Below are 13,245 nucleotides of genomic sequence, written 5' to 3'. Positions count from 1 at the left end.
TTCCAGGGGGAACCGCGTGGAGGTCGACCTGGTTAGGTATATTGCTAGCAATGGGATTTTTAGTCTCCATTAATAACAATCCCTTTCCCCCCCAAACATTTATATTAAAATTATAATTTATTATATCAGCCGTTAATTGTCCACTGCTGAACATATGCCTTCTTCATAAAGGAATTTTGCCAATAGTTATAACGCTTGGCAGGCGAATTAGCAACCGTAGTAAGGCTTTGGCGATGTTTTAAGAGGGACACGTCTTTCCATCCCTTTAAACAATAAATTTCCTTAGCAGCCTCTTCCGACACCCACGGAAAAGGAAGCGGTGGCTCGTTCTATGCCAGAACTGCATGACAGAAATTATAATAATAACTTACATTTTTTAATAGTTTTTGCCCGTAACTTTGGCGCGTGGATTTTTGAAATATATACCCGCTTCTAGATAACGTATCAAGATAAAACGTACGTCACCATATTTTAAGTTAGACCTTTAGAATGACAACTGTAAAAACCATATTTCGTATTAACAATACTTTTTGCTTGATATCGGAATAAACATACAAACAGACAAATTTTATAATTTTAATATTTTGTTGCTCTTATATTATGAGACATCGTCTACTTACAATCTCATTATAATATAAACATTATAAGATGTATGCGAACATACATCTGTATGCAAACTATATGCATCACAATGTATGCAAACTATATTTCGGAAAACAATAAATATACGACCCACTTGTACAAAAACTCGTTTTCAGAAAACATGACATAGTTCACACCAACAAAAAAAAACTATATGTATAGTAAATAAATACAAATTCTCTCGGTCAAGCACAAATACTTCACCATACTCTCCATAGATTAAAGATAGTATCTGCAATGTAATTCTCAGATATTATTATATCACCTATAATTTTTTTTAATGAAAAATGTTTGCAGGAATGAGTTCTGATGTTTTTTTATAATAATAATTCTTATATTTGGAACAAAACCATTGTTTACAATATTATTGAAAAACGATTATATCCGCAGAAGTATAAAACTGTGTCGCGAATATTAACGCCCTCCTCCTCATTGCGGAATTTCAAAACAAACCAAGTAAGACGCACAGTTTAGTTACATCAATAAAAACTAAATTTTTTGTATTTCGCAACTACAATAATTAAAAAAATGGAAAACTTAAAAATAGCAGCCTACATATTAAAGTAAAATGTGTCTGTGTGCGCGCGTATGCGTGCGTTTGTACGGGCGTGCGTGTATGTGTGTATATATGTGTGTACCCGTGTTACAAATCTCATTCAATTCCGTACAGTAATTTCTACGTGAAAGAATAACAAATATAAATCTATCCATCCATCCGTCACTTTACAAACTTTCACATTTATAATAATATATTTCATATTTATAATATAATATTATTGATATTACTTTTTTTTTTGGTATTTTATTATGAACTCTTTGACATTCATTAATAAATATTATTTTGACATTGAACACAAATATCCTGAGTCTAGATCTAAATCATATCAAGTGTTTATCGATAACAGTACTTAATTACTTACCTCGAACACTCGTTTTTAATTCAGTTTTTTTTAAATTGCATTTTTTTTTTGTCATTGATTGTGAAATTAACTAATAACTATAACTGTAAGTTGTACAATAAAAACAAGATTTAATTCTTACATAAATAATAATTAGAATAAAGAACAGGATAGACAGAGCATCATAATTCATATTAATGTTGTATTCATCGATTAAAATAGACTTGAAAATCCACCGAATCTGAAGAATTCCAATTACTTGTAATACTAAAAACTTGCGCGCTTTTTATATTCCAAAATTTTTTTTTATTTTGATGTACCTTTATGATTCCAATCCTACCTTTTGGTTTAAGCTAAAAGTTTAAGACATAAAGTAATTTTTATTCTATTTCACGTAGCCAAACCCACGGATTCCAGCTAGTATTATATAGTACTAGTGTGGTGTCAGTGTGAAGTGATTAATAATAAAATAGTAATAATACAATAGTAATTGTATTCGTCTAGCTAAACTGTATCTAAATCTAGACGATTTAGATAGAGTTTATAACTAACTAGATAGTAACTTTCCAAACTCCACATAATTTGTATAATTTTTTAAGCACTAAAATAGTTATAGAATGCCATCGTTCTAATAAAGAGAAACAATTCCATCATACATTATTTTGTTATATTTCAGCATTTCGACGAAATCTTATATATCTTGAACAATCATATTTCACAAATTTATACTAAACAATATTAAATTGTACGTATAAACCTCTCTTTTGAATCATTCTATCTACTGATGAAAACCGCATTAAAATTCGTTGCCTAATTTAAAAGATGTAAAGATGGCGGAAAGCGACATTGTTTTATACTATATACAAGTACATGATATATACTATATTATATAGTAGTAGATTATATACTATAGACATAGAGACCAGAAGATAATAAGTCTACGTCAAATCAATTTCTAATCTACTAACCAATTAAAAACATGACATGAAATGTATAATTCCAAACAAGTATTCTTACTAGTAAGTAATAAAATAAACAAGGGGACCATAACCTAGTGTGAGTTCTCATTATAATTCAGCGAGTGTGGTCAGGATGCAGGTGTCGCCTGGCATTCCTTCTTTACCCTGCTGACCCACAATTCACACATTAGCACAGATTTGAACCCATAGCAATCGATTATGTGATGTTTATAGAAGGAAAAGTGTTATTGTACACCATAACGGCCTTAATAGAGCGCATACCATAAGATCGCCGAAATCTAAATTACCTGACTAATTTTAGATAATACTAACTGACCCGGCATACATTATTTTGTCCTTCATCGCCACCTTTCTATATTTCGGGATAAAAACTACCCTTTGTCTCAAATTGGAGCAAACGACACACATTTAATAAATTTTAATAATATCGGTTGAACGCTTTTGGAGATAAACGGTAAGGAATATATAAGAACATAACCAACACGGTATTTTTATATATTAAGTTTTATTAATATATTTCTTTTTTTAAAATAACTATACAATATAAGACATTTAAATAATAGGAGACAGGCGTGTCCGATATGTATGTATGAATGTAAATATATCTAAAAATATTGTTATGTAAATAAGGAAGAAGAAACTCGGAGGAAATAAATTTATAAAGTAAATATTTAATACTTAATTGCTTCTTCCGACTTGATTACTTGACAAATAGACTAATTAGATGGATCTAAATTCTTCGCAATACGCGCTGAATTTCGACTAGGACTGTTTTACAATTTCAGTCACGAGCCGATTACGGTATTGTTACTTAACTTATAGTATGTATTTGCCGTCATCAGATACTTACCCACTATTGTTTGTTATTTCCTTACACATACAGATATTTGTGTGTATATAAGATTATTTCCTTTTTTATCATCATTAGATAGATTCTATATCTCCCTCATATTATAACACAAATTAGGATCTCACGCTATCTGCATTCATCGACTCTCCGATATTTTTGAAATCGGCACACCATCTCGTAGAGGAGTGGCTCCATGCTACACTTGTCTGCACGAGGTTGCCACTCGAGAACCTTTCCTCTTCATTCTCTATTTGGTTGCCTATCATCCCTTAAATTAAAAATAACTGTCAAATATCTTATATACACAAAACAAAAAATCAATATGAGTGTTCACTCAAAGCATGCGTGTAATGTATGCTCGTATTTCTATACTGTTACATCAACAAATTCATGTAACCCTGCAGTGCAGGAGCATATTCATGTAATGTAATATTATTTGTTACATTACATGAATATTTCCGCAGTTAGATTTAGAATTAACTTTCATAGTACGTATCTAAAATGTTATGTAAGTGGAAGTAGGTAAAACCAAGAATTACTTATAGTTTTAAAATACGTATGTACAGCATCATTTTGATCCTGTTTAATAAACTAAAAATTTATAATTACGAATTAATATACTTTTAACATAGCGACATATGACGTGAATTTCTACAGATTCATATTATCTATCAAAGACCTTCTGTAAACAATCAATTTCTTATTATAAAGTCGTTTGTCTTGACCAATTACCAATATACAACCAAAATTACTAAGTCTAGAAAGCTGAAATTTGAATTATTGCCTAATTTTATTACTTAAGCTGTAAGAGATCCCTTTATGGGATAAATCCGCCATCGTATATTAAATCTTTTTATGTATTCCGTATAAATTATGTACAATAAAGATTTTACAATACAATACAATAAGCATTCACTAAGAAAAAAATTTTGAAAACAATTTAAATAGATAAAGCGACACCACGCGTACGAATCCACGGCTAATAGCTTGTTTATAAATAATAATAACATAAATATATATAAAACTGTAAATTATAAATAAATATGTTGTAAATTGTTTAATAACCGTTATCCAATATCTACTTAATTTAAAACTAGATGGCAGTGTGTATTATATATTCAGAACTACCAAATTTCATTTATTTCATTACATTTAATACCTACCTACTATCTAATTAATACATACACATAACAACAAATCGTATCTATAAGTGGGATCTAACACTTAAAGGTTGTCGAACGGAAGTGAAACAGCAATTTCACAATCCGGACATGGCGGCAAAAATGCAAATGGACGCGCGGGACGCATACAAGATAGCGTACAACCCTTATTGCATAATGAAGATTGGGTGGGTTGGTTTGGTAGGTACATGCACGCGAGTTTTTTGATAAACAAGATCAATTTCACTTTCTCAGTTTACTTTTGAAGCAAAATGATGTCAACTATATCGTGTAACATGGAAATAGCTAACACCATCATTATCAAACATAATTGACACATTTACGGGATTTAAGAAGAAGCAACGCCGCCGGGGTTGCTGGTCAGGTCGATAATAGACATGGGCAACTCAACGATTTTTCTTGCCTCAACTCAGTAACTCAGATGCACCTCATTGCTCAATACGAACTCAAAATAGTGCCGTGGCTCACAGGGTAACTTGTATCGCTGTACTGTACGAGTATATTTTGCCATGTGGCAAAAAATGGGCGATAAAAATAAGGAAGCCTTTTCTTACTCTATATTTTATTACATTTATATACAGTCTAAACAGTTTACAAATAATACTCATATTTCTCTAAACCCAAAGCCCAGTTCACTCTTCTTCAAAAATTTTTCGGTACTGCACTGTGCACACTCATTTTGAAGAGGTGAGTTAACACATCTAGTGCAGTAAAGTGAATTAGCGCAATTGCGCAACATAGTACTGTGTTACTCCTTAGGTTATATAGATAGAATGTCTCCAAAGAAAAGCTTAAAGAAAAACGGGTTAACTTTTTATACAATTTTGCATGATAAATAGTTATGAGTAGTTCCTTTATAACGTCTATATTTATTATGTCTTGTGATTTCTGCATCTTTTTAATGCATAAGCACTCATTTTATTTATTAAATAATACAGTAGTATAACACAGTACTATGTTGCGCAATTGTGCAACATAGTACTGTGTTGTTACTCCTTAGGTTATATAGATAGAATGTCTCCAAAGGAATTCCCCACTTTAAGACATAAATAAAAAAAGGGTTTTGTAAATCAAAACGAACTCTTCACATGTAAACAATTTGTCTTCGTTATACTAGAATAATCTAAAATTAGAGAAATACTAAAAAATTGGCACTCGATAAGTATCGTAACTACTATGCAATTTTTTACCATTTAGTCTTTATCGATTTATTTTATTACGATTTATTTCAAAATGGTCTCCTACATACTTTAACAAAAACTATGAAATGTTACATTTTATACCATAATCAATCCAAATGAAAATTATGTTTAAGTATAACCTATCCTTTACAATGAAACCAGTGTTAAAAATATGTTGAAATTAAGAATTTATCCCAGGACAATCGAAATCCGAATCAATTTAGAAAAAAATATTCTCTAAACTTTTCAAAAATATTTCTAAGTACTACTTGAGCCACAGCAATCATTATATCGAATGCCCACTCTCTTGAACAAAATCCTACCTTAACTTAATCATCCAAAAATGTCCCACTGCTAATGGCGGATCTTTTCCCATAATAGCAAAATAAAGCCTACTATTAAGTACACACTAACAACTTGGTATAGAATAAATATATGTATATGGTCTCTCTTCTTTTGCACTAATGTTTTGTGCTTTGTTTGTCTTTAATGGGGTGAAGATAGAACTGTATCCTCACGCTTTCGATACTTACTAGCTTTTTACTAGTGAGTGATCATTGATCATGGGATTGGGATAAAGTCAGGTCAGTTTGTCCATCGTGGCAAATCCATAAGGAATTAACGACAATGGTTTCCAAGGAGAACTTCGTGAGAGTCAATTTAATAGGGTATATAACTAGCAATGAGGACAAATTAACCATTACTAACAATTTCTTCTCTCCTGTTTACCTCTTGTAAGATCTTGGGAATAAAATGAAGTGGTAACGTATTGTATTCTTACACTGCCATCATACGTTATACACATCACCTATTGTTCAAAAAACAGGATAACACTTGCAACATAAATACACAATGTAAACAACGTAACTGTAGCAACAAGCCGTAGACAATGGCGTGCGACAGAATTAATTCAATTTGAGACACAAAAATACTATCAAACAGAGATGTTACAAAAGCACTAAAACGTAAAATTAATTTGTATGTACGCAGTGGTGGGTGAGAGCACTGGCTATGTGCATAACAATCATCAAACTGTTGATTTATTAATACTTTGTCAATTCTCCGAATAACAGGTGTAACAATAATGATGACGATGATATGTAGTCAATATATTTTAATTTCTATATCAATGACGAGCCATAGACATTTCAATAAAAATAATACACTAACTAAGTCACTTAACAAACTATAAGAAGATTTATGATTGATACAATTCTGAGGAATCAAATCCAAACTGACATCCGTTAGTATAGGCGTATTATAGTTAGAATGAAAATTGCGAATTGTCAAAATGTTTAAAGCTAATTTAAGTAGTTATAATATTTTAGTCAATTAAGTACAAATCATAAATTATCGCTTAACATATACATTATACACAAACAACGATTAAGGGAACTTATTGATCGAAGAATGGGCAGCAGCGTCCCTCTTTAAGCATCACCAAAACCTAACAGCGGCTACCAACACGCCTGCCAAGCATAGCAACTTGTAAAACTCCCTTCATGGGTGAGGCCTATGTTCAGCAGTAAAAGTTACTTAAAGGCTGATATGATGATGATGATGATATAATATAATATGCCACACACCAAAAATACTAAAGAATTAAGAGTCTTCTTCTTTTTAAAATTATTTCAAAATGCATGTGCCTTCCCTTAATACATAAAAATCCCGTATCACGATGTTTGTTCATTCTATTTTTCGAAACAGCTTAATCGATTTTAATGAAATTTTGTAAATATATACTACTTGATAGGATAATTTTTATCCCGAGAAAAATAAATGGATATAGTAGGTGGCCATAGGGCTCATTTTGCCAGGTCTGCTAGTATTATATTTTTTATCTAAGGGGATGACAGATACACTTTTTTTAGGATTTTAACTGTTCTATTTATTAGTACCAACGTAATACTTAATTATCTATAGTGAATACTATTTACTATTTGCATATCTTCATTAAATCAAACTCATGAAAGACATTAAATAAGATGAATCTGTCTGGCTGGGAAGTAGATCTTTTTTTTTTTATTTTTGCTATAAATGCAAACAAAAAATTTACTTCACACTCTATGTGCGAAATCATAACAATAAAAATTTCATATTTACAGCCAAATTGCACTCAATCACAGTACAGGACTTTCTTAAATGAAAATAAATACTTCGCCAAGTATGAAAGCGCTTCGCAGTCTGGACACGCGCACGCGACGCGTGCCTAGCCGCCCAAAGGATCACGTATAAAAACCAAGCCCATTGAAAAATTAAATCATTGTTACTCCATTAACCGGCCGTGCCGAACGTCTAATTAATCAAATCTAATGACAAAGTGAAAACAACAAAATGAAGTGTCTTTTATTGTTGGCTTCTTTAGCCCTCGTTCGCGGTTATACCCTCAAAGACAATGAAATTCAGACGGCCCGTTTGAGTACAAGTGTCGATCTATTGGACAGTGTTATGAGTGATTGTTTTGATACCGAATCACCGGTATCATGCCTTAAAGTGAAAGTTCTTTCTTTCTTGGATACTAAGCTCGGTGTAACTTCGGAATCTGCTAGAGCTTTCGAGGAGAAAAACATTGACAAAGTTATCTTCGATCGTGTTGGGAGGATCCTAAACACAAATGAATTCAGGTTCCAGTTGCCTGAATTCTTATTCCAAGGAGCTGAAGTGTCATACAGAGCCGACAGAGGCTTCGATGTGGACTTGCCTGAATCTGATAATGAAAACGGAGAAGGTCTATATTAACACATAATTATAAATACAAAACAAAAACGTTGTCTTTTATTACCTAATTATGACTTGGTGTAACATTTTTTCAGCTCGTGGCATCTTGAAGAAGAAGCTGTTGCTGCCTGTTCTACTTCTGCTTAAGTTGAAGTTGAAGGCTTTGACGCCGATACTACTCGCAATCGTTGGTATCAAGGCGATTAAAGCTCTCATTCTTAGCAAGCTCGCGATCACATTGGTTATTGGATTCCTCGTCTACAATCTAATCATGAAGAAAGGAGGTAATAACATGTTTTCATGTTTCACATGCATTATTAGTCTCACAAACAACACATAAGAATACCCATAATCTTGTACAATACGTATCGTCGTCAATACACATGGGTTAAATAATATGTTCCCCATGAACATAAAGATTCGAGACTCCTAAAGGATTAAATCTTTCTTGACAAAAATTATAAATAATACATAACGCAACATGATTATTTCTTCAGTCTCCATTACACAGAAGTATTAAAATCTAATGAATATTCATATTTACAGCAATGCCAATGGCGATGGCACCAACTGAAGCCCCTGCCCCACCTGCGTCCCAATACGGCCCACCATCTTCACAATACGGACCTGCAGCGTCAACACCGGCAGCGCCCCAAGATTCTTACAGTCCACAGTGGGAACCTTCTGCTTCTGGACCCTATTCCAGGGTGTGGGATCCTTCACAACTGGCCTACAGCTCATACTACTCTGGTGACTCGAGTTCATCAGCAGCCTCAAACCAGTCACCTAGCTATTCCAGTGTAGCTTCTATCTCATCATCGGTCTCATCATCATCATCATCGCCCACCCACTAAAAGAACTTCGTCTTACCTCATGTAAAATACACGAAAGCACTCGAATGGTCTTGTACATAAAATGAAGGCACGGTTAGGAAAAGCGAAAGTTTAGCGCTAGTTTATTTATGTCGATATTTATTTTATTTATTGAACACAATAAAAAAATGTTGTTTTTTTTATTACTGGCATTATTTCTTGTGACTATAAATGTGTATCAACTTATTTTCCCTTCTTGAAATCACCATGGTTAACTTCTAATTAAGTCGTTCAACTAGCTAAGGAAGTTCATTCTCACCTATTATCCCTCTCAGCGTACCAGCGTAAACAATCCATTTACATCTCTCTAAAAACAACAAAATTTTGTTATTATGTATTGTAATTATACTTACAATTCAAACAATACATAAGTACTAGAATATATATGTTAGTATGTATTGTTTGATTTCAATCATACCTAACAGGCATCATAAAAATTCAAAGTAGAAAGTATCATAAATGCATAGCAAACGAAACGACCCACAATAGTGTCCATATAAATCATGGATACTTTTTATGTGTCAGTATAGATCCCTAGACGCTTTCCCTGTGCTCATTGCTTATTTATAAAACTTTATTGTAGGTACTGTGGGTAGGTATGTGTCACCTTTTAGGGCCTGCGCAAACAAGGGACATTTCATGGACTTTCTCTTTTTTTATACAACTTCGAATGACAAACAAGCTAACAGCCCGCCTGATGGAAAATGGTAGCCGTCGCCTATAGAGATGAACCGCATCATGTATATCACAGAATATACTATGACGCCCAGGATAGGTACCCCACATATGCTGCTATACTTCGTTCCCTGTAATTTCACTGCCACATTCTACCCTAAAAACCAATACTTGACGACAGAAACACGAACGGAACAGAAGTACTCAAGCAGTCTTTCTCTTTATATTATCCTCATATACCTAGTATTTTAAATTCAACGAGTGACTATCCTCAGCTTATATTTAAGTTCAGTCATAATAAAACACTAACATTTTTTTTCTTTTTTTGTAACACGGAAGGCAAACAAGGATGTGGCTCGCCTGATGGTAAGTGATTAAATTACACATAAAATTGTATGTATACAAATGCTACAAACAATGGGTAATTTATCTTTGAACAAAAGTTACGAGCCCCAGCACTACGATTTAGGTATTATAAGAATTAGGTATAAATAGAATGAAACTATATACTCAATTTGTTTCCTTTAATCTTTATTCAATAACTGGATTAGTATATATCAGATGATTACTAGAAGTGTTAAAAATTGTATTGAACTAATTCTAGTTATATTAGTGGAAAAGTGGAAAAATACGGTTATAATTAGAGGTCGTAGGTTCCATTATTGTCACAAATGTAAGGATTGTACAGTTAGGATCAATTACTATATTATAATTATCAAAATGTTAAATAATTTTTGGAAATCATTTATTGCGGTATCCAAAAAGTTGGTAAATTTTTATCTTCAAAAAAGACTCGAATTTCTTTAAGTACAGATAATATGTACGTATTTACTATTACTCTTGTAGCAGTGCCATAAGTACTTCAAGTACTTTATTTAAATCTAATATCCATTCAATACATTTATGCTTACACCGACATATTCATCAATAATTCCCAAAAATTATTAATCAACTTGTGAGACAATTTTTATTGTCACTGTAGGTGACATTTCTTTAAATATACATAGTAACGTATCGTTACAAAATATTCATCGTAATACTTGAACAACAGCTTCAACTATGCATTGTTTTTTTTATTACAAACAATTATGATATATAGCGCTGAACCGTACAAAAACTACAATTCAGTATTCCATTTTCTTGTAGCTTCTGTTACAAACAAAACTTACTAATTATGTCTCTTATCTCATCGAATTTCGTCTTTATACCTCAAACATCTCAGCCTCAAACTAATTGGATCATCAAAGATAAAATTATGAGGACAGGGATAATTGTAGATGCTTTGTTTACTTTGCCATTATTTAAATTAAAAATAAAATTTGGAAAAACTAGAATTCTGTATGTAGTTGAAAATTCCTATTATTCCAGTTACGTCTTGTGAATCATTGCATTATTTTTCAAGACTGTAATTTATTTTTATAGTTAAGCGTTGAACTTTAGCTACTTCATTATTTTAGTTTTATTAGTAGTCGTGCAAAAATAATAAAAAACTTTATAAACGTAAAAATACAATATAAATACGCTATTTACAAAGGCACTACATCTATAAAGTTGAAGGTACGTTTAAAGTGATAAGGGTGAAATTAGTTTGTACTCATAAAGGCATATTTGGATCAAGAAGATACCTACGTGATTCCTATCTAACAGAATTATATGTAAAAATTTATACAAGTACCAAAAATTTATACGCAAATAATTTAATATACAAATTAGAAAATAATAGGTATTTTATTATAATGTAGATAATACTTGCATTAAATAAAAATATTTCTATAAATTTCATTAAATTGAGCCTATAAACATAACAAATGAAAAGCAAGCTGCCATGGTAGCTCACTCTGAAATATCATAACCATTACTTATATGCACATGGATGGTTCCTCGTCCCACGCCATACAATAAATCAATACAATACAATAAATGTTATAAACCCCAGTAATCCTCGATCTCTATAGAATAACTATGATTAAAAAAATCCGCGTTTTTCATCATAGTCAATTAAATAAGAATTCATTAATAAGGGACTGTTTTGGCGTGCTCTTTAAGATGAAAATGAAATGGTAACTCTGCCTGCGCTGACGGTATATGCAAACGTGGTACCAGTGAGAGATAAAAAGTGAAGAGTGACGAATTTCAGATGAAACCGCGTGAATATCTACCTGACAAGGTAAATTTTTAGTAATGGAAATTAGATTTCCCATTTTCATTTCCATTTCAAATCCGGGTTTTAACCCGGGAATGAAAGAGGTGAGATATACTCAAACACGTGATTGTAGGGAACACAAGCTGCTTCATTTTACCCTCTAACGGGGAAGAGGGATGCAGCATAAAGCTTTTTTGTACCCCGATGCCGAATGTGCTTTAACAGTCCTAAGTGTATCTGTAGTAAGTAGATATCCATAAATTTCCATATAAAAGTCAAGATACCAAGTCTAATGTGCATTTATTACATGTACATACAATATTGCAAAGAAAATACAGGGGCAGGCTCTAAACGAAAAGATAGTAAATATAATAGTGCATAAAATGATTAATAATTAAGGTATGTATTATTTTTTTTTTTTTGTTTAAAAGAAATATATCTAATTAAGAACAAATAAATGAAAATTTAATATTAAAAGAAAATGATTCTACAATGTAGGGTTAAAGCTATATTTCACAGCCTTTGACTAAGGAATTTGTCTCGTAAGGAGAGTGTAGTATTAGATAAAATCTGTAAATAGAAGACAAGGACAAGATTAATTAAACGTGTATAAATGTTTAGATATGATTATATTTTAATCATACACATAACACGATTCAATAAAAAAATATCGCCAAACGAGATTAAATGTTCAAACTTTCAAAAATATTTTAATAGTAAAAAAAATAACGATAATGAGAAAACGTAAATAAATTTATAATTAAATTACCAGCCTGTCTACCATTATGTACAATATTATATATCGATACATAACAGTTGAATTAGAAAAGTTCTTCAAAGTTGTTGATTCCTTAGCCTCTTTATTTTTTCTTTCATTTAGTATTGCGTATGTATGAAGGTAAATTGTGTGATAACAAATTCTATAAACACATTTATATATTTATACTGTATGAGCTTATATATTAACACAAATCAAAAAACGTTATTTTTTCATTGAAACATGTTAATATTATATGAATATTTAGATATGTATTATATAAGTATGCATTTATTAGTAGATAAGTGCAGATTTAGTTTATCATATTTTACCGTAGATATAAATGT

General features: G+C 31.6%; 1 protein-coding gene across 1 annotated transcript; it reads left to right on the top strand.

The window, feature by feature from the left end:
- Window positions 1-7,986: 7,986 nt before the first annotated feature.
- Window positions 7,987-9,491, top strand: LOC113514427 (uncharacterized). Its single transcript, XM_026898517.3, has 3 exons — window positions 7,987-8,461; window positions 8,547-8,735; window positions 8,998-9,491. The coding sequence occupies exons 1-3, from the start codon at window positions 8,068-8,070 to the stop codon at window positions 9,303-9,305; spliced, it is 891 nt and encodes a 296-aa protein (XP_026754318.1). The 5' UTR covers window positions 7,987-8,067; the 3' UTR covers window positions 9,306-9,491.
- The last annotated feature ends 3,754 nt before the right edge of the window (window positions 9,492-13,245 follow it).

This window comes from Galleria mellonella, unplaced genomic scaffold (assembly GCF_026898425.1).
Source record: "Galleria mellonella isolate WM207_F2 unplaced genomic scaffold, CSIRO_AGI_GalMel_v1 utg270, whole genome shotgun sequence".
In the NCBI taxonomy this organism is placed as follows: domain Eukaryota; kingdom Metazoa; phylum Arthropoda; class Insecta; order Lepidoptera; family Pyralidae; genus Galleria; species Galleria mellonella.
This window is presented reverse-complemented; position numbering and strand designations above follow the sequence as displayed.